Below are 23,361 nucleotides of genomic sequence, written 5' to 3'. Positions count from 1 at the left end.
GGAGAGGTGTTGTTGGGGCTGTAAGATATGAGCATGCTGAGAAGGGACCCTCCCATGTTGCTCCTGGGTAAATACCACAGCCTTTCAGTGCTGCTTAGGGGCTGTAGATCACAAGTTCATCTTTTGTCAGCTTTGCAGGCTGGCTGGCTCCCACACATGGTATTTCTTCTCTCCTTTGCATGGATTATAAATACTGTTCACCTACTGTCACAAGTACTGAGAGCATCTGCTATCTCTGCAGTATCAGGGCACAGAAATTAAAGGACATTTACAGGTGTGAAAACCAACTGGCATGAAACAGTCTGAAGTTGATAGCCTTTGCCAGATTTGAAGGCTCTGCCCTGGTAATGCATGCCAGGGAAGAAGAAAGTTCCAATTTAAAGAGAGTGCTGCCAAGGCCAGGTCTGGTAGCACTTTCCAGAAGGGTACACAGGAAAGTTCTCTGGAGAGGAGATTTTTTTTGCTTTGATTAGCCATCACAAAACCAGGTGTAAATTGGTTTCATACTGTGAATGAGAAGACACTAAATGCCTTGTCATTCCTGTTGCAACTCCAGCCTTCCAGAGAAGGACTTGGGTTACCCTAAGCAGAAGCCTGTCCTGGGAGTTACCTGTTTCAATATTCCCATTCTCTGCTAATCACCAATAAATTATTTCTTCATTCCCAACAGTTTCTAACTGGGCTAGCTGGCAAATTCAGATTAATTAATGCTTCTCCAGCTCTGCCCATGCTGTGACATACTGAACAGCACTGTCAGTTTAACAGAGTGGCAGATATGGACCTTCTATGAGACTGGCAGTCACTTTATCATAACAATCCTCTGCTGGCTTAGAAACATATTCTGTATAGGAAGTACCCAAAATATATGGAAATGATTTGTCGAGTGTCTGTTCTATTTGTCCTTAAGGTTAGACAGTGGGACAGCAAGACTACTTGGATAATATTTACATCACATTTTAAACAAGGATTTGCTCACTCTCTGATCTTAGAACCATAGAACAGTTTGTGTCAGAAAGGATTTCAAGATCATCCAGTTCCAGCCCTCTTGCCCTGGGCAGGGACACTTCACAATAGACCAGATTGCTCAAAACCCCACCCAGCCTGGCCTGGAACACTGCCAGGGATGGAGCATTCAGGACTCCCTTGGGCAACCCATTCCAGTACCTCACCACCCCGACAGTAAAGAAGTTCCTCCTTATATCCAACCTAAACTTCCCTTGTTTAAGTTTACACCCATTACCCCTTGTCCTATCACTACAGTCCCTAATGAACAGTCCCTCCCCAGCATCCTTATAGGACCCCTTCAGATACTGGAAGGCTGCTATGAGGTCTCCATGCAGCCTTCTCCAGGCTGAACAGCCCCAACTTTCTCAGCCTGTCTTCATACAGGAGGTGCTCGAACCCTCTTATAAATCATCCTCGTGACCTCCTCTGGACATGCACCAACAATTCCATTCCTTTTTATGTTCAGGACACCAGAACTGCACACAGTGCTCCAAGTGAGGTCTCACAAGAGCAGAGTAGAGGGGCAGGATCAACTCCTTTGACCCGATGGTCACGCTCCTTTTGATGCAACCCAGCACATGGTTGGCTTTTTGGGCTGCAAGTGCACACTGTTGGGTCATCTTGTCCCATCTGTCTTTTCTGTCCTTGTATACTATTAAATGCAGACCCCAGCCACAAAGAGCACAAGCTCTTCTGTTATCAGCATCCTTCTTAATATTGGTCTAGGCTGTTTTAGCTGAAATTGTGGTAAGTTTTGATAACACATATTTTGCATAATGTGACTATCAGCTCAAGAAACTAAAGCATTTGGTTTTCCACACATCTCTTGTTCTGCTTATGATCTTTCTTATTAGTATTTTTTATTAGTAGTCTTCATTGCATCAATGACAGAAACAGACCCAAACCCTAAGATCTTTAACTCTCAACCGGAAGTTCATGCTGAAGGAACCCTGACTGTGTTGTGCAAATTGAACCATCCTCAAGTAGCCAAAGCACAGAACTCCTCAGAAATGAGTTGAGTGATTCTTTGGGTGATTACTTCAAGTATTATTCTTTAGTGGTTTACGACAGCTATTAGTAAGCTGCTTTGGTGGGCTAGCCTAAGAGCTGGTTTAGTAAAGTATGCCTGACCTTGTCATCATGACATCTAAGATTTCTTTTTGTCTTTTCTAGGGTTGTCCTTCTTTGTGACGTAAAATTTTTCATTGATTTAAAAAGAAGTTATTGATGTAATTAAAAAATATTAATGGGAGTAATCAATAGGCACTGTGAATCACTTTTAAAATAATACAGTAATGAAGATGATTGATTACTGTATGAAGTATTAGCACAAAGCCTTGTCATGAAATCAATTGTGGAAGTTTGTTGCACCTTAGCAGAAGCAGGTACAGGACTTGTGTTGCATATTCCTTCCTGCTATTTCATAACTCTTTTGTCAGCTTTGCAGGCTGGCTGTGGTCTTCCTTAGGCAGAAGGCAGGTTCAGTACAAACTAATGGGTCTCTGGCTGCTGTGAGGATGTGTAAGGCTGTGGCTGAACAGCAAGTGGGAGACTGTGGTTGGTTGTGCACCTTGTGGCAGAGTGATCTTAAACAAGCTACCAAGTCTGACATGTTTTGAAGCATCAGGAAGCTTCTCAGCCTCATTAATGGGTCTTCTGCAAGAACCTTCTGCAACCTGAAATAATACCTTTACCCTTCTAGTTGCAGTGGACAAAAGGCAATAAAATTGGCAAAAGCCATTGTGTTGAGGTTGGGCTTTGCTCTGTGGCCTGATGTATGTTGCAGCGTCACACGAGTCTGGGTGGGAAAGACAGGAAATCACATAGAACTCTTCGTCCCTCAATCATGGAGGAGCACAGATATCAGTGTATCAACACCTCCTGCCTGCCTAAGGGACCATCTGGGAAGGTTGGGATGAGCTGGAGAGCAGCTTTGGGACACTGTGGATAGGCAGGGGGACTGATGGGGAAAGGAAGCTCACACTGTAGTCTTGATGGGGCTGGGCTACACAGGAGAGAAACAACTAACCTACCATGCTGAAAAAACAGTGTACTGCTGAGGCTGTCCATAGGCTTAGCTGGCTCATCTGGTCTCATGATGCGTAGCAGTAACGAGGAGAGGTGATATCCACCCCCTGCTGCTGCTATGTACACTCAGCCTCAAGAATTCCTGATGAAAGGGAACAGTGGGGCAGGTGTGTGTCCTGTTGTGCTCATGCTGCAGGCACTGCAGTGTGATGCTTACACAGGCTCAGCTGGCAGTTCCTGCAGCTCTCACTGCTGCCAAACAGGCTTCATTTTAACCAGTTGCCTGCAGTGAGGCGTTTCATTTTGGGATCGCAACACCAAGTCTGGCAGGAATCTGATTTTACCATGAAAGCAGGTATGGTAGTTCCAAGTTACTGGATGAATATCAACGGCCTACAAATCTTTTTAGTGTGGTTCAAGGATATTTTCACAGCTTTGGCCAAACTTTATCCTGAGGCTTCTTCTCAGTGGATTATTTTCCTTTGACCTTCTGAATGCCTGTAGCCAGCACGTCTAATCTCAGAGGAGTCTCCTGGCAGAGGGAAGTAGACACAGCCATATTGTTTCATTCTAACCTTGAAGTGCTTAGTTTAGATCAATAGCTTGTGGAGAAATCTTTAATCAAGTTGCTGAACCTTCCTTTGGATATCTAAGCACTCTGCATTCTGAATCTTAATTATGGTTCTTTAAGGATTTTAATTTAATGCTGTATTTGTTCACAATGTATTCATTGTAGACTCACATGAGTTACAAAGGACAAACTACAGTTTTACTGGGGCTGTGGTTTGAGGGACAATTTTAGCAAAAGGCAGAAAATATATAAAAGGCAGAAAATATATAAAAGCCTGTTTCTGCTAGAAGATAGCCAGGTATTGCTAAGCTGTATCCCCAAATGAAAAAGTATTCAAATAGGATCTCTAACTTGGAAAATGAAGAACATAAAAAGACTCTGTCATCACATTCAAATTGGGTATTCCTTTGCCCTGTTACTACGTGTCTCTTTCATCAGCTATAAGTTCAGTGACCAGAGCTTTTGAATGCAAATATGTAATGTGTGCATGCATACCAAACAGTTCCTTATTTTCATACTTTTCTGGAAAAATGGAGGTAAACAAGGACATTCAAATAAAAGAAAATAGCACTCAAGACTTCATGAAATTTTTAGGGCTTTCAATGTAATAATTTTATCTTTCTTTTGGATGACATTGTTTATTGTAAGACATCATCTTTATTAAATACACTGTAATACAAGAGACTTTCCATGTCATGTTGAGAGAAGCTGGTCACATGATTCACAAACAAAACTTTTAACACTGGTACCTAGGCATCACTTCGAAATCAGCCAAGATGCAATGACAGTTTTAAAGCAATGACTTGTTATAACAAACTGCAAAACAAGAACCACTAAATAGTTCCACGTAGACACCACGTTAGGGGTTAAAATGAAAATAAAAAGAAAATAGAAAGGAGAAAGATAGCTCTACACACTAGGTCACAGTTTGGTGACAATATAGAGGTTTATATTTATATGTAGATATCTTCCTCTTTACCAAAGTGACAAAGAGAACGATATCTAGAAATATATATACATAAAGTATAGGTGGAGAGCAGGGCTGGGACAAATGTTTCATAATTAATTGATTCTCTCTCTATTGGTGATTCAGTTAAACATTAATGTTAAGAATGTATATAAAACATTCTTAGCTGCTTTTCTTTAAGTTATAGAAAGATACATATAAGCTGCAAGATATAGGCCTCTGGAAAAATTCAATTTGATCTCTATTTTCTCACATGTTCAATCAAATGTAATGGCCTCATTACTAGCAGCTTCTATTATCCTTGCCCGAAGTATTCAGTGTTTATAAAATACCAGCTGGTCATCACTCAGAACCTTCTACAAGCAAACAAAAAAACCCCTACAGACCTGGTCTTGAATGCATAGACGGAAAAATAACACATCCATCGTTTCCCATTTCTTCTCCTGAGATGTATGTTTAAAAGATGGCAAAATAGTCACTTTGTTGCTATTGTGAAATTCACAGTGTTTTCCCTGCAACATGTAGATTTTTTTTTTTTTGCTTCACATTTGTGATGAATGTAGCATATCCCCCCCAGCCCCCCCAAAGAAAGGTGTTTTAACTAAGGCTCTAAAGGACCTCTTGATTCAAAGCAGCAGGGGTTCATCCCAGCCCTCACAAGAAACTACAACTTCCTGTGCTATCAAAACCATCATCTTCTATTAGAAACCCCAATCTATTCCCCAGCCCCTCCCAACCCCCCTCCCACACATTTTATAGCAGTATTTGAAATGTAGTTACAGGCTGCAACAACCCAGACACAGACTTGTTCTAACACATATGCATTGTACCTTAGTCATCCAGTGACCTAATAATTTTATTGGGTTAATTCTTTTTAAACTGTTTTGTATAAGTCTACATCAACCACAACAGAAACAAATGCTTAGAAAGGTGGAGTGGGAGGTTACAGAGATAGAAAAAAAGAGAAGGAAGAGAGAAAGGAAAAGGAAATGAGAAAATTAAAGAAAGGAAAAGAGAAAGAAGGAAGGAACAAAAGCAATAAGGAAAGAACAAGAAAGAAACAGAAAAAATAGGCAGTTACGTATTAAACTGTAGACAATATATAGATATATTGTTTTCCAAAACAAAATGAATGAAGTCCTTTTAAAAAAGGGTACACTCCATCATGCATCATGGGGTGCTGTTGCTTTACAAGTATCTGTTCTCCATGGCCAGTTCTGAGTTCTGCAGATCTATTGAGAGTAACAGACAGAGTGTGGTGAATGCTGACATTATTACTGCTGAATTTTGGCATTCTTATTGTCCTATGAGTCCTGTTGCAGTCTGAATAGTCCAGCTCATTCTTATTTCGTTACTGCAGATGAGTATCAATTGCTAAGAAAGCTGCACTGTTATTCTAGGACAACAAAACAACAATAGCGCAAACCTAGAAATGGCAGTAAAACAATCTCTGTCTTCCAAGCTTGGAAGATTGTCTGTTCATTTCCTTGTGAGAAATCAGCAAGTGAGATGGGAATGGAAGAAATGTTTTTATGCAATCATCTGGGGAAGAAAAGTGCTTGTTGTTATATCTCTGGCATTCTAGCACTGCCTCTGCTGCACACCAGTTAGTTAAAAAATTGAATCTTACAAACATAGAAAAACAAATTTCAAAAGAAAAAAGGTATTTTGGTTACTCAGCAGACTTTATCAATTTATTATTAGCACTAATCATAATTTGTCATAACATAGGTGTATGTAAATCTATACATATACACACAGCCCATACATAATGTGCATGCATGTCTGCACATATATAAATAAAATACAACAGACATAGGCATACATGTATATGCTATGTGTGTATATATATACGCCATATGCAAACACACATATATAATATATATTATATATATGATCAGTTCATAGCACAGTCCAGAAAGACTTTTTAAATGAGCCTGATTGTCATATTTACTCAGTGTAGACAATTTAGCTGACAGTGCAAGTGTGATGAATATGCACATATACTCACCCTTCATTGTGATTTGAACACATTTCTTCCTCTTCTCTGCTCATTCTGCTACACTTACCCACTTTTTCATGAACAAACACAAACTATGTATAGCTACAGTTTTTAGCTTGTCTACTGTGAATATATATTTTATGCACTATCAAGAACATTAATGATATAGGTCAAAGTTATCCATACTGGTGGCTCTGTAGAACATTTGGTCCTTTAGAAGTTTAACATACTGCTATGTTATTGCACAATGCATTGTAATACTATTTATTCTCTGAAATGACTCTAATAGTCTCACTAGTAAATCAAAAAGAAGATGCCACTAAGTACATTTTCAGGGTTTTGTGGTTATTTTTGGTATACATTCTTTCAGTGCTTGCAAAACCCACCTGTTTTCTTTCAGGCTGGAGCCTGCTTTCCAATAGAAGCAGCATCTCAGATGCCTTTTTCTTCAGCTCATAAGAAACTAACGCAAAATACAGCAGGTAGAAGCTTAGCATCCCCTCCACAGCCTGCAGCCTCCTCCCACTGCACAGTAAGAGCAGACTCTTGACACCTTTCTTCTCCAACACTATTTTGAAAATCAATCTCAAATCCCTTTAAAACACAACGTTCAAATTCTCAAGAGAATGGGTTTCACTGGTTGCTCAGTCTTTATCTAGCTTTCTGTGAACTTCCAAGACAGTCTAGATAAAATCTTAAGGCCCATTTTGTAGGAAGCTTCTTCTGGCTTTTTGTGTGTTTCCAGTTCAGTAGCGGTTAAGAAATAACATCTAGCTTATTAAAGAAACACTGAGTATGGCTTTATAGTTACACTGTCATGTTTATTTATAATGCTGCCTTTTCAACGACATTGAGAAGGGTAAAACTTCATCAGTGTCCAGTGAACTGCTCTCTTTTGAAAATGTTCAGAATCTTCATGAGCTAGCTCTCGAAGCTTCTGAAGAAAAACCTAAAGTGCTTAATAAATAATATATGCAAGCAAATTATATATTAAATGTGCTATGGGAACACTTACAAAAATAAAATGCTTAATTTATTAAATAAATATCCCCAACACAAAGATGAAGGACTATTTTGATCTGGCTCATATCGATAAAAATAACAAAAAAGAGAAAACTGAAAGAAAGAACACTTTTTTTTTGCAGTAATGCTCCCTCACAGAGGGAGGCAGAAGTCTTGAGAAGTAAGTAAGGTAGGTTTTCATTTGTAAGAATTCATATTAAAAATAATCCTAACTCTAAATTTGAAATCCTCAAACTTTCCATTTGAAAAATAACAGGTATGCCCATGAAGCTGTCAACAACAGAGTAGCCATGCAAATGTTGTACACATACTATGCCAATCCAATAAAAAATAAATTATTTAAGAAAAAGTGGATGTTGGTAATGACAGCACTAGTACCAATACAAACATGGTGCTGAGCTCAGAGTCTTTACACTCTGAATAGTAAGCCATAAACTCAGAGTAGTATTTTTTCTCTAGAGATCTCTATCCCCTGTCATGTGTCAAACATAACCAGTGATCTCCATGATTTAGATTATTAATGTTATATCAGCCTATTGTATCTATAACATTGTAAAGGCATTTTAACATGGCTAATGTCCTCCATTAGCCTCTTCTAATGAAATATATGCTATATTGTTATGAGTTTGCTATGCCTACTAGGGTGTACTACAAGACGAATGATAGTTTCTGCACAAAGGGCACTGATCAACAAAGACCATGCACAGGTGTGCTTGCATGGTTCAATTAAAAAAAAAATAAAAAAAAGAAAAAAAATACTATTGAGGAAGGAAGGAATATGCTGCTGGACAAGCAGAGTATAAGATACACCTGCCTCAGCCAGCATCTACAGCTTGTCCTATTTTATCAAAATCCTTAATTTCAACATGTGATCCTGAAATTAACACTGTACATTAATAAGCCTAGCTTCAGCCTTTATTTAAAAATACTAGCTGGAGAACATTTTAATACCAGTGGCATGACAATATCCTACCAGAAGACAAAATAAGGGGGTGTATTTAGCTTGTCACGTTGTAATGTAATTGTGTTCAATGCAGGCAGCATCTTTTTCCCCTTTACTAATATCTGGCAACGAAAGGTGCTGGCAAAGCACCTCCTTGAGCAATCCTTTTAGTCCTCAGAAAGACTCTTCAGGGAAAGTGCTAAACCCCCTCTTGCCTTTCATCAAATCTTTTCAGTGCTTTTTTTGTGGGTTTGGATGCCATCTGATCTCCTAGTTCCTCCAGATAGCATATCACACAAGACTGTCTTCTTTCCATCTGTCTTTATCTCCGCAAGGAACATGCTTCATGTAGAGAAAACCAGTCTTCTTTTTCCACCCACATGGCGAAGCAAAAAAAATATTGAGGTGAATCCGTAGAAACTCCCAGTAGCGGTACAGCAGAAATCACAAAGTTCTAGTCAAATATATTTTTTCCCTTTTTTTCATCCACATCAAAGGCATGAATACAACAAGGCATTGTTAGTTGTGGTGGGCAAACTGAAGAGTCTGCTGATATAACAGATCAGGTTTTTAAGGCCTTTGTCTATGCAGAGTTATAATAATGCAGAAGCCAAATTGATTAGAAAGACAAGAGAAAAGGAAAAAATGATAGAAACTGAAAGAGAGAGAGAGAGAGAGAGGAGATACATCTCAGTAATGTCTAAAAAGTCAGTACTGTGTCTACAGATGGAGAAGTGCACATTGCTTGCCCTTTGAAAGCTTCTCCGCAACTTTGTCATTAATACTGTCAAAGTTAAGAACACATTTTAATAGAGTTCAGGGGCAGTTGAACACATTAATTCCTGCAGCCCATAAAAAGAAATGCTAGACTTTAGCCTAAAATATCCAAGTAGACTGGAGATGCCTTGGCCAAATTCTGGAGGAGTAAATGGATTTCTTTGATGTTAAGCCTCATGTGAGGCTCCCGCTGCCAACAGCCCAGCATCAAGTCGTACACTTCCTTGGGGCATGTGCGAGGTCGCTGAAGGACTCGGCCCTGAGTGATGCACTCAATCACCTACAAGAAACCACAAGGAAAGGATCAACATAGCTGTTCCAAGTACGTAAGGGTCATCTATGGAAGAGTTAACAGCTAATCGCCACACCAGCCTCACTAGTGGCAGTCAGTCAGCCAACTCTGCCAAGGGCTGCGTTTCTAGGTAGACTCGAGCAGCGTGATGTGATTTGGAAAAATCACTGTAATTTAAGTTGTCAAGGAGCAATAACTCTCATGATGTTAAGTTCGCCCACGTTGCCCCTTTTACTGATGAGGGAATGATAGCCAGGAAGTAATCCTTCTCTCTACTCATCTGTCAACCTTACTTTAACTCAGAAGGAGTCTAAGTTTTCAACCTGTTCACAAAGAGCACCAATGACTCTCCCACCCTCCCTCCTTACACTGTATCACTGTGGCTAATCCCTGGAAAGGGGTGACTTATTACTGCCTGGAAATCAAAAGATCACCAAATTACTTCAATCTATTGAAGAATGGTTTTGAACAATTACCCCACAACAATGAAATGTATGGTATGGAATTGAAACCACCCAAAACCTACTCAGGATATAGCTAAGCTCCTTTTAATTGCCTTGTGATATGTCTCAGTAGCCAGAGCAGGCTCTATCCTACACAAAGGAAAAAACTAAATTCCAACTGATATAGTTCTGTTTGGACAAGTTCCAGCATTTCCAGGGAGAAAAGGGTGGAAACAAAGAAATCCAACCCCAGAGTTCATGACAATACCATGAACACCAGATACCAGGGATCCTGCCTTTACTGAATAAATTTGTTGCTGTCCCTTCTCCAGAGAAGCTATACAGTTAACGTGCCAGCCTTCCCAATGCAGTTTGAGAATGTATTACACACACCTCGTTGTTTGAGAGCTGATACCATGGCTGTTTGCCATATGTAAAGATTTCCCATAATACAACCCCCAGGCTCCAGACATCACTCTCTGTGGTGAACTTCCTGTACATGATACTCTCTGGAGGCATCCAGCGAATTGGCAGCATGGTGTGACCCCCAACCTGAGAAAAACAAATGAAAGAGTCAGAAATAATTCCTCTAGACCTTCACAAGGAAGAGTATCAAGGTGTTAAATAAGAAGAATCCATGGTTTCCTTTTTTTTTTCCATTTGAAACCACTCACCTCAATGACCTTTTAAGAACTAGAGATTCATGGTCCAAACTTCTCTTCCCCCAATAACAATCACTATTATTATAGGTTTCTCAACAGAATCTCCAAAGACATTGTTCCTGAAGTACAACCCAATCTTTAACATTTACTTGGCACACTCTACCCAAGGAACAGGAAGCTTTATAAAATTATTAACTAACGTAGCTTACCAACCCAGTTTAAACTTGGCCAGTTTTACTCTCCATTTTAATGCTCAGGAAAATAAAAAAGATTCATGAAATGTAATCTATTCTACACTTAACGAATCTCCTGGAAACTCAGCAATATCAGCTGAAATCCATGAAGATACCATAGTCTGACTGCATGATGAGGTAGAATCAGGATCTGTATAGTATAATATCCTATTTCTGAGTGAGTTAAAGCAATGCTATTTTCTGTTAATAATTTCCAAAGTTAATGCATCAAATTATTCTGTTCTGCATTAACTACACAATCCTTCACAGCTTTAAAAAAATATAAAATCAATCCTTTCGATATATTTCCTTGATAATATACAAACTTGTAAGACATGGACTCCTATCCCAAATTAACTGAAGTTGAATAGGATCTTTCACTGAATTGATGCCTTTCTAAAAGTCTCTTAGCACATTTTTCATTTTCCCCAGAATGCTATACTTCCTTAAAATTAGGATTCCTAACCTTAACTTGAATTTAAAGAAAAAAAAATTTGTTGCCATTTTCTAAGCAATTTATTGTTCCTGATACGTCCCATTCTGTCTGAATCACATCAATAAAGAAATCTACTCAAGTGTTTTTAAAACAGTGTGATTCTGAGTTACTGTAAATGCTTCCAAAGAAGTTAGGATTAAAAAAAAAAAGGAAAGATCTTTCAAGGACATCAAACTTTTGATCAACTCTCATTTTCCTGCCTGAAAATGTATTTAGTTATAAAACCACATTTGTACTTTCAAGACCCTGTCAGTTCAAAATATAATTTCTCCTTGTGGGACTTTACATATGTTGTTATAAACAATGCCCTCCTTGTTCTCATGTTGAAAAAGCAAATGGAAGGAAAACACAACAGAAGTTCAGTCGGTTCACATTATTTCTAAATCACACAGAACATTCATTTCCAGCTATTTGTCAGTAATTCAACATTAGCTCAACACACAAAACCACAGCTGCAGCTGTAAGAGCTCAACCCTGTTCTGTGCATCGCCACAAGCCAACGCTTGCTACTGACTCCTTAAAAAGCAGAAAGTCATTGCTAAAACTTTCATAGACTTGGTCTGTTACTTGGCTTTTATTCTCCATCCCCTGCATGAGATGTCATGTGGGTGATGGAGGAATGTTTTCGTCAGGATGCTGAATGAAAGGCCGGGCCCCCAGTTTCAGTTCCAGGCTACAATGCAGATTTGTTTCTGACTCAATGCAGGTTGCTATGCACAGGTTTTAGAGCCTTTCAACAAGGGACTCAATTCCTGTGGCTTTCCACCTAAACTAATAACATACATGTGAGCACCCTACTGACAGAGAATTAATACACATTTTTAAATGCTTTGGCCCATTCATGTCTGTGTTACAGTTTAACCCTCTGAAGGCTGTAAGGCTCTATGCATCAGTATTTTATATATTGCTCTTGTGAGATTCCACCTGGAGTACTGTGGGAGTTCAGCTCTGGGGTCCCCAGCTGTCCTGGGTTCAGCAGTAGCAGTCATTTTTTCTCCTTCTTGGTAGCTGGTGCAGTGCTGTGTTTTGACTTTTGGGCTGGGAACGGTTGCTGATAGCAAGTATGTTTTGAGTTACTGCTCAAATGTTTGGTTTGTCCAAGGACTTTCTGAGCCTCATGCTCTGCCAGGGAGGAGGGGAGACTGGGAGGAAAGAGAGACAGGACACCTGACCCAGGCTAGCCAAAGAGGTATTCCATACCATAGCACGTTATACCCAGGATGTAACCGGGAGTTACTCGTAAGGGCTAGTACTTGGGGGAATGGAGGAGGTATCGGTCAGTGCTCAGTCGGGCAGGGTGGGGTGAATTAAGGGTCAGTGGCTGGTGAGATGTTGTATTCTCTTCACTTGTTATTTCCTTTATCATTAGTAGTAGTAGCAGCAGTAGTGATTTGTATTACCTTAGTTATTAAACTGTTCTTATCTCAACCCATGGGAGCTACATTCTTTGGATTCTCCTCCCCAGCTCTCTGGGAGTTGGGGGAGCAAGAAGGGGGGGTGTGAGTTAATGAGCTTTATGGCTGGGTTTAAACCATGACACCAACACAAGAAAGACCTGAAGGATATGTCTTTAAACTGGAGAGGAGTGGGTTTGACAGATTGACCACTCTGTGGGTAAGGAATTGGCTGGATGGTCACACTCAGAGAGTTGTGGTCAATGGCTCAATGTCCAAGTGGAGAGCAGTGACAAGTGGTGTTTCCCAGGGGTTGGTACTGGGACAAGTGCTGTTCAACATCTTTGCTGGCAACATGGACAGTGGGATGGAGTGCACCCTCAGCAAGTCTGATGACGACACCTAGCTCTGTGGTGCGGTCAAAAGGCTGGAGGGAAGGGATGCCATTCAGAGGGACCTTGACACGCTTGAGAGGTGAGCTGATGGCAGCCTTATGAAGTTCAACAAGGCCAAGTGCAAGGTTCTGCACCTGGATCAGGGCAATCCCAGGCACAGCTACAGGTTGGACAAAGAATGGATTGAGAGGAGCCCTGAAGAGAAGGACTTGGGCATGTTGACTGACAAGAAACTCAGTATGAGCCAGCAGTGTGCTCTTGCAGCCCAGAAAGCCAACTGTATGCTGGGCTGCATTAAAAGGAGAGTGATAAGCAGGTTGAGAGAGGTGATCAGGCCTCTCCACTCTACTCTTGTGAGACCTCACCTGCAGTACTGTGCTCAGCTCTGGAGCCTCCAATACAACAGGTATGTGGACCTGCTGGGTCGAGTCCAGAGGAGGCCATGAAGATGCTCAGAGGGCTGGAACACCTCTGCTACAGAGACAGGCTGAGAGAATTGAGATTAGTCAAGCCCAGAGAACAGAAGGCTCAGGAGGGACTTTATAACAGTCTTCTAACACATAAAAGGGGCCTATGAGAAATATGGAGAAGGACTTTTTATAAATATAAGTAGTGATAGGACAAAAAGGAATGGCTATAAACTGAAAGAGTAGAGATTTAGATTAGATATTAGACAGAAGTTCTTTACTGTGAGGGTGGTGAGGTGCTGGCACAAGCTTCCTGGAGAAGCTGTGGCTGCCCCATCCCTGGCAGTGTTCCAGGCCAGATTGGAAGCGGCTTTGAGCAACCTGGTCTGGTGGAAGTTGTTCCTGCCAGTGGAAGGGGTTGGAACTAAATGATCTTTAGGGTTCCCTCCAACCCAAATCATTCTATGATTCTGTGGGTTTTAACCATCTTTGGCAGTCAATGACATGAAGAGTTAGAAGTAACACACTAACAACTGAGATGCAAAAAAAGTTTAAGTTTCCCACCTTATAAGTTAACCCTTTCCATAACCTAAACTGACATTGCCACCAAACAACTCCACACCTGCATCTTGAGAGATATTTCATTAGAAAGTAAGAAAAGTTAGTCCTTTAGAAACATGCAGCCACATACACCCAGACAAAAGGCAAGTGCCATTAAAATATAGCTGGTGATGAGAAGTTTTGGTCTTAGCAAATATTATACTGTCTCTAAGGTCTGCTCATCATATAGCCTCTGCTACTGGTTCCATTTGACAATTTCTTTGGCTCATTCCTTAAGCATTAATGAAAGCTGAAAACAATAAAACACGTGTCTCTGTTTTTCATCAATTGTTACATCTTACATTAAGAGATTTTGAAGAAGCAATTAAAAAAAAATCCAAAACACTCTCCAAAGCTTCTTTTTCCATGATTCCTTGCTACATAACCACCGAGTATTCGTGGTAGGACTCTGTGCTGAGTTTCCAATGTCATTCAGTAAATATGAAGAACACATCTCTGGAGTGCTTATGATAACTGCCATCAAATGATGGCTCTGCAATGAACTGATTTACAACATCAGATTTAGGTGTCTCTCTTTGTAGCCATAGCAAGACTGACTCATCAGTACTGACACCGAGAATTCAGTGTACAGATAAGCACAAGCCACAGGGCTCTTTGGTGTTCTTCCTAGATCATCTTGCCTGAAGCAGTGTCCATTTCTGTTCCTGAAGGCAGAAAACTTCACTGAGCAGAGTACTAATCCAGGACTGATAAGTCCTGAGGTCTCTCCATCCCTATCATTGGCAATATCAATCAAAGTTACTTCCACTGGCTCAGCATCCTTGTGAAGACAGTATTTAATGCCTTGCAAAGTATCAATTAAAGTATTTTAAGGGCTATTCTTCTTGCCAGATGGCATTGCAACAAAGAGAGGATATACATGCAACTCTGAGCATCACCTGTGGCAGGCTGAGCATCTACCTGTGGTCCAAGAGCATCGTCAGTTTAGATTTAGATTTCAGTTCAACTACATCAAAGACATAGGTAAGGACCTGGCCAAGGCACGTATCTAATTGAACATTTCCTTCTCTATTAACTATCAGTGGTTACTAAATCAACACTCACTCAACTCAGAAAACATTAAGGGTTGTGTTAAGCATGCTTAAAATGAAGCATATGATACAGAGCTTTCTTAAACTGAAGCTTAGGACTTTACAACACTGCTCGTAAGATGCCTGAAACAAATTGAAAGTCAGTTGTGAGTTCTGTTTCATCTTTATTGGACTGTTGAGTCCCAGCACCCAAAGTTGGGCCACAATAGCAATTAAGAGAGGTGCAGTGCCTTTCTGCCTTTTTGGTGTTGGCAAACTCTCTGCAAGGCTAAGGGGTGTTTTCCAAGAAGGAAAACAGGGCTACACTGAGCAAACTTTGAAGGTGCTGAGTGCTTCAAAGCAATGCCTTCTGTGTATGCTTTAATAAATGCAAGTATTACACAGCTCTCAGATATCATTAGCACTCTGCAGGATGAAGCTCCTGCTATGCACACTGTAATTGCAGTGCTGCTTGACACACATCATTTTAAAATGGTTGTGTGCTAAGCAGACTACAGTTGCAGGTAAATAACACTTTCATACTCCATCTAGGCAAGGTTATGACAGGTTTAAAAGCATTACAGTTTTCACTTAATATGCTGTCACTTCAAAATCCATAGTGTAGTAAAATGCTGCAAAAATGACCATTTTATGGAATGAAATTAGGTTGTATTACCTGAAAGCAGCTGCATTATAATGGTTCATTTTCATTTAGAATTGCACTTCTACAGATCCTTTCTGGGACTTTAGTACTTGCCTCCAAATGTCAGTTTATGAAAGCAAGGACTCCCTAGCTCAGCCATAGCCTTTTGTTATGTTCACTAGTTGCTTTTATAGTCAATATTGGGCTAGAAACCAAATCAGAAAGCCTGGTGAGTTAGCTTCTGCGTGGTGTTGACTGCCCACAGGGAGGAGGTTGCTATGCCAGATCAGTCAACTGTGATGTTCTCCAAAGAAGTACTTCCAAGGGGAAGCTGCCACTCCTGTTCCATGTATTAAATGTTACACTTTCAAAAGTACAATGTCATTCCACTTGTCACCACTTTCAGCACTTATCTTTAAACGAATTCAGCACTCTCAAAGGTGCCAGATAAGCTGACCCTGAAATTGTTTTCATCTATTTGCAAACATCAAGCTTCAAGGACTGCAGAAGCACCATGCCTTAGCCTTTGTTCGCTTTCTGGCTTTATATGTTCCATACCCTGCTTCATAGGCACTAAAAAATACTGAAGTTTGTCAAATGCAGAAATATCCAGTAGTCCAAAATTCTGCAGAATCATAGAATAGTTAGGACTGGAAAGGACCTTAAGATCACCAAGTTCCAACCCCCCTGCCATGGGCAGGGACACATCACACTAAACCATACCACCCAAGGCTCTGTCCAACCTGGACTTGAACACTGCCAGGGATGGAGCATTCACAACTTCCCTGGGCAACCCATTTCAGTGGCTCACCACCCCGACAGTAAAGAACTTCCTCCTTATATCCAACCTAAACTTCCCTTGTTTAAGTTTACACCCATTACCCCTTGTCCTATCACTACAGTCTCTAACTCAGCATCATTATAGGACCCCTCCAGATACTGGAAGGCTGCTATGAGGTCTCCACGCAGCCTTCTCTTCTCCAGGCTGATGTCCTTTTTATGTTGAGGACACCAGAACTACACATCATACTCCAAGTGAGGTCTCATGAGAGCAGAGGGGCAGGATCACCTCCTTTGACCTGCTGGTCATGCTCCTTTTGATGCAGCCCAGGATACAGTTGGCTTTCTGGGCTGTGAGCGCACACTGAAGCCAGCTCATGTTAAGCTTCACATCTACCAACACCCCCAAGTCCTTCTCCACAGGGCTGCTCTGAATCTCTTCTCTGCCCAACCTGTAGCTGTGCCTGAGATTGCTCTCACCCAGGTGTAAAAAGTTGATGGTTGTTGGCCCAGAGTCTGCACACTCCATCCACCCACCCACCCATCCATCCATCCATCCATCCATCTATCCATCCATCCCCATATAAACCCAGCTTTCTTGCACATTAGTATTACTGCTACAGAGAAGAGCCTTCTGCTGATTGCCATCGAGCTAAAGGTATTCAAATATTGCAATTTCCCCATGCCAATTAAAAATGCATCTGTCAGTACCCTGCCTGACGACTTCTACTGCCCATATGGCATGTGAACACAAAGCCCTGTTGCCCAATGTTTGTGATCAAACGGATATGCTCTCTTAAATCTCTCTTGTGCAGCCTTGTGGTCCAGCTAAGAACAGGAGGCTGTGGGTGGAGCTGAGGGAAGCCAGCTTACAGAGTTATGAAGAAACAAGCTGCATGTGGGGCTACACAGATAAGATGCAAGTCAAGGTCTGGGAAGATCACAAGAAATAATGTTGTTAAATTGCCGCTGAATCAATTCACACCAGGCTTATGCCTTACTTTTTTATACTATTGAAGACGAAAGGCTGAATTGATTGGCCACACTTTTGTGAGCTGCAACTCGCTTTCACCATGGCAACACTGTGGTGCTAAGGCTATGTGTGCTAACTTTGAGAGTAAATATTCTTCATAGTACCTAGTATGAGGCTATGTTTTGGATTTGTGCTGACAACAGTGATAATTCAGGGATATTTTAATTACTGCTGAGCAGATGCTTATGCAGAGTCAAGGCCTTTTCTGCCTCTCACCCCACCAGTGAGCAGACTGGGGGTACATGAGGAGTTGAGAGGGGACACAGTCAGGACCATTGATTCCAACTAACTCAAAGGATATCCCATACCATATGATGTCATGTTCAGCAGTAAAAGCTTTGAGAAGAAGAAGGAACGCGGGACATTTGGAGTGATGGTGGTTCTTTTCCCAAGTAACCACTACTTAAGATGAAGCCCTGCTGTCCTGGAGATGCTGAACACCTGGCTGCTGATGGGAAGTGGTGAATAAATTCCTTGTTTTGCTTTGCTTGTATGTGCAGAATTTTCTTTGCCTGTTGAATTGTCTTTATCTCAAACCATGAATTCTCTCACTTTTACCCTTGTGATTGTCTTCTCCATTCCACTGGCAGGGGAAGGGCTGTGTGGGGCTTAGCTGCTGGCAGGGATTAAACTATGACAGTCCATTCTGGTGCCCAACAGGAGGCTCAAAGGGTTCAAGTTAAAACCAGATTTGATTGCAGTGTGCTACAGCAAATTTATAGCTGTTATTGCTGTTTAGCTATTAATTGGTGGGCTCCTGTGCTTGCCATGGGGCTTGCTAACCTTACTTTGTACAAATCTTGTGCTTATTAGTGGCTGTTTTTATTTTTTCCCTTTTTGTAGTGCTGTACTGCTTATCATCTTACTCTGTTGAGCAGGGGAACATTTTATTTTGCTAACAGCAATGGCTATATACCTGGGCTGGCAGATGGCCAGGACTTTGCTGCTATTTCTGTGCTGCTGTACTGGACAGGCTGGAACTTCAGTCAAAGGGACTATGACCCATGGATGAATCTATACAGGAGTGCGACACTCTGAATCATCTGTGGTCATGGGTATGTCTCTAGAGAGCAGGTCTAGCTCTGAAGGGGTCATGACTCAAGCATAAGTCCATGTTGCAACAGGTATACCTTGAAGCATCAGTGGCTGTCCATGAGGCCATGCTGGAGCAGGTGTATCACTAAAGGCATTGTGGCCCATGGAAAAAGCCACACTGTATCAGATGCACCCCAAAGCAACTGTGGCTGTTGGCAAGTCTATGCTGCAGCCTGTATATCACTGAAGAGACTGTGACTCACAGATAAGGCTCCACTTGGAACAGACACACTCCTAAGGAACAGCAGTCTGTGGATAAGAATGCGGTCAAGGGGAGGAGTTCATTGCAGTGTTAAATACAATGGTCTCTTCCAAAGCAACCAGAGATGTAGATTGTAATCGAAATACCTTTAAGCTCTTGTAATGCAGGATTGGAGTTGCATGTTATAGGAATTCCTATGGCAGGTACCATTTGCTACTAGTCATTACAACATTAAACCCAATAATCTGGATAAGCAGCCAAGGGTGGAAAAGGTAACAGATATACCTTTAAATTGTTGTAACCCATGATTCCAGCTGCATACTAGAATAATTACTATAGCAGAAACCACATGAACCAATGGAAGATTAACCTTACGAGAAGCAGTGAAAATGCAATAGTGACCTGACAAGAGCTGGCTTTGGCACCCAGTAACTCCACACAACAAAATCTCTCCAGTCTTGATATACCACCATAACAGATGGAGCCCAAAGACATTGACTAAATACTCAGTGGACATTTTTGGACGCATGTGGACATTTTGGAGAGATTTTACAGGGGTGGTCCATAGGAATGGGAATGATACCTGTGTAATATACCTAAGGATGGAAAGGGGAGTTGTAGGTAGTGAGAATCTGTTAGACAGTACAGGACCTGAGCTTACTGTAAATAGTACATAATAGGGGGTTGACAGTGTGCTGGTTTTGGCTGGGATAGAGTTAATGTTCTTCATAGTACCTAGTATGAGGCTATGCTTAGGATTTGTGCTGGAAACAGTGCTGGTAACTAAGAGGTGTTTTAGTTACTGCTGAACAGTGCTTGCACAGCATCAAGGGCTTTTCTGCTCCTCACCCCAAACCACCAGTGAGTAGACTGGGGATGCACAGGGAGCTGGGAGGGGACACAGTCAGGACAGCTGACCCCAGCAGACCCATGGAATATCCCATACAATGTCATGCTCAGCAATAAAAGCAGGGGAAGAAGAAGAAAGGTGGGACATTGGAGTGATGGTGCTTGTTTTCCCAAGTAACCATCATGTGAGATGGAGCCCTGTTGTCCTGGAGATGTCTGAACACCTGCCCGCTGATGGGAAGCTCTGTTTGTGTGCACTGCTTTTGCTTTACCTGTTAAACTGCCTTCATCTCAAACCACGAGTTTTCTCACTTTTACCCCTGTGATTCTTTCCCCCATCCCACTGAGGATAGAGGGAGTGGCTCTGTGGGGCTTAGTTGCTGGAGGGTGCTAAACCACAAGAATATGAACAGGGCTTTGGGGCTCTAGAGCCACACCATAAGATGCTGCATGGATGGGACAGGGACTAGCTGGAACAGGGAGTCTGTTCCTGCTGAATGCTGGTGGCCGTGCTTGGAGAGGCTCCAGCACTCCTGGAGAGGATCAAATCCAGCCCCCAGCTTTTGCGGGCATTGCATTACATAATCATTTCCCCCCTTTCTTTTTAGATTTCTGTCTTTAAGTAGTTGGTTGCTCTGAATTCATGCAGTAAAAAGCACAGCAACCAGCTGCACATCCTTGGAAAAGAGACTTCCTCATTTATGTTCAGCGTTCCTAGGTTCCCACGATTCCTACAGAGTGACATTGCAGTAATGTGTCACAGCGCTTTGTATATTCTCTAAAGACTAGTAATGCTTTTTCTGCCAACAGGATAAAAGTAATCTTTTTACTTTGCGAGCCCAGTGAACCCGAATGACTGACCCATGGGTTCCAGCCCTGATCTTGCCCAATGGCGTGACTGGCTTGACTGCTGCATCTCTCCAGAGCCCTGCTGATCTCAGACCTTTTGCAGTTCAGGGTGGCAGTCTTGGAAGCAGCAACACAGTTCAGCATATGCTTAAATTAACTGTTCTGTGACAAGGATATACTCAGTCTCTTTAACACATCTGGATCTTAGTTTGTCAAATTGGAATGAAGCTATACCTTTCAGTTCATTTTTTCACTCTCTCCTAAAAGAGCATCCTGTATACTTGCAGGGTTACAGCATTTCAGGGTAGTTTTCACTATTTATGTTTTGGTCTTCTGACTTGTTTTCCCATCTCAGGATGATATAACTGCAAAGAAACGTTCTCTGCAAAAATTATCATGTCTTATTGCTAAAACTGAAAACCTCTCCTCTCTTGGTGAACATCTGCTCTTTCTCCCTCATAAAATGTTGGCAAATACTCTTCTCAGCACAAGAAAAAATCAATAATTGTTATTTTAATTTCTTTAATGCCTGAATGCCTGGCCTTGCAAAGTCAATGTCTCCTCTTAAAATATCATCCGTCCTGCCATGTCCACTTGCTGAAAAGCAATACATCATTTTCACAGTCATAACAAGCCATACCACTCTAGCATGAGGTTACTGAATTATGAATAAGGCAGATTATTACCCAGTAGCTAAACATGTGTCCTTTCATTTTCGCTATTAACCCTGCTTTAGTTCATCTCTATTCAAAAGGGGCTAATGTCTAGAGTTCTTATTTAATTCCACCAGTGGTCTTGTCAAAAAACTGAAACAATATCTAGAACAACATCTATTACACTTTAAATTTTCTCTTTACTTGTGCAACATCAGTTCAATTTTGTGTGTCAGCTTTGTGTCACTGGAAATAAAATTCTTCTTATTAGTTTCTATGAAAGCATGAGCAGTGTGGACATCAAGGAGTTTCACGTAACGCAAGAACCTGAAGACAACATACGGAATTTGCAAATGACAGGTTCATAACAAACAGAGTAACCATGTCACATAACATACAATTGCTTGTTGAACTTATTGCCACGAGATCCTGCTAACCCCTAAGGGTTATCTGAGATCAGAAAGTGATTAAACACACTCATGGAGGATAAAATCTGACAAGGACTGTCAGAAACAAAGATACCATCTCTGGTCCAGAAAGAAACTGAGTTCGAGGGTGCTGGAGGCTAAGAAAGTACACGAGGGAAATATTAACATATGCTTTATATGCCTGTTTTCATACTGTTCTGCAGGCACTGGTTTCTCACTGGTGACAGGTTCCTGGACTAGAGGGGCCTTTGGAGAAGTTATTTCTACATTCCTATGTATATAGGCCACACATTGCAATATACAGTTCTTACCAAACTTCCCAGCAATGCTTATGGAAATCTAGACACAATTCTGCCAAAAGGGTGGAATGAAGGAAAGATACCACGTGAAATTAAAATAGGTGAAGGAGCTAATGTATCTTACTATTCAGCATCTTCCAAAGGTCTTTTCAAATGCTAAGTTGAAAGGATATAGAAACTGTGTCTATTGGTCTATTGTTGTTTTTTACACAACATAGTATCATACTGGGTCAGCCACATGTACAGGATAATTAATAAACTGTAGTAGTTACTGCATTACAGAGTGGTTACTCTTTCATGGAAAGACGATGAAGTGCCCTGGAGGTAAGATCAGATGAGTGCTATAAAGAAGGAGATATGATTCACTCTGATTAAAATAAATGTCTCCTATCACAGGGGCAGAAGGAAAGCTAACTTGAGTAGAAAAGCACTGAAAAGTAGTGGATTACAGCTGTTCAGTGTCCCAGGATGAAGTTTGTATGAATTGTAAAGTCTGTTCCTTTAAAATATAATTTGTTTTACTTCAAAATGAAAAAAAATTCTGATGTTAAGCAATGATAATCTAAGTAAAAAGAATGGGAGGTATACCGTACAAATTGAAAACAAAGACAACTTCAACAGTGTGTTTCAACTAATTCATGGGACATCTAGGCCTGTTTCTGAAGGTGAGAATTCAGGACGCTGGTGAAAAAAAGCAGGGAGATGGGATTACTGTAAGCCAGAATAGACTTGGAAGATTGAAACAGATGGTTTCTCCCTTCTAAAACACCTTTTATTCTCCTAATATGCCATATCAACTTACACCATAGCATAGTTACTGATCACTCCAGCAGCAAAACTTGCAACTCAGAATATTGAGCTTATGTGAAGTCCTAGATTTTGCTTTACAAAAAGTTATCACTGTATCACTTATATCCTACTACTATTTCCATATCTGAGTGTCTGTCTGCTGGTTGTATCAGTGGATGAAAAGAAACATCAGATACAACCAGACAAGAAGTTGGAACAACTCATGTCAAAAACTTCACAGGCTCTGGGATGATCATCTACTGTGTCCAAGTCAAAAGCAAAACAATTTTGCAAAGCTATATTAAAGGAACTATAGCTACCTCTTTTCTGATTTTCAAAGCAAACAGTTTACAAAATATCGAATTCCACTTTTATATTAATCCCAAGTAGCCTGGGCTACCAGGGCCTAGGAGGTTTTTAAAAAACCCTTTTGATATGCAGTGGGAAACTAGCCCATACAAGTCTATATCAC

General features: G+C 41.0%; 1 protein-coding gene across 1 annotated transcript in view; it reads right to left on the bottom strand.

Annotated features, from left to right (window-relative positions):
* Positions 1-9,015: 9,015 nt before the first annotated feature.
* NTRK2 (neurotrophic receptor tyrosine kinase 2) overlaps positions 9,016-23,361 on the bottom strand; it is a 203,130-nt gene continuing 188,784 nt past the window's right edge. Inside the window, exons 17-18 of the mRNA XM_034072840.1 lie at positions 10,445-10,603; positions 9,016-9,596 (exon numbers count right to left, since the gene is read on the bottom strand). Coding sequence (XP_033928731.1) covers positions 9,411-9,596; positions 10,445-10,603 — 345 coding nt within the window. The 3' untranslated portion in view covers positions 9,016-9,410. The remainder of the gene's footprint in view (positions 9,597-10,444; positions 10,604-23,361) is intronic.

Source organism: Melopsittacus undulatus, chromosome Z, assembly GCF_012275295.1.
Source record: "Melopsittacus undulatus isolate bMelUnd1 chromosome Z, bMelUnd1.mat.Z, whole genome shotgun sequence".
NCBI classification, from domain to species: domain Eukaryota; kingdom Metazoa; phylum Chordata; class Aves; order Psittaciformes; family Psittaculidae; genus Melopsittacus; species Melopsittacus undulatus.
The sequence above is the reverse complement of the archived record's forward strand: the minus strand, read 5'-3'. Positions and strand labels throughout refer to the sequence as shown.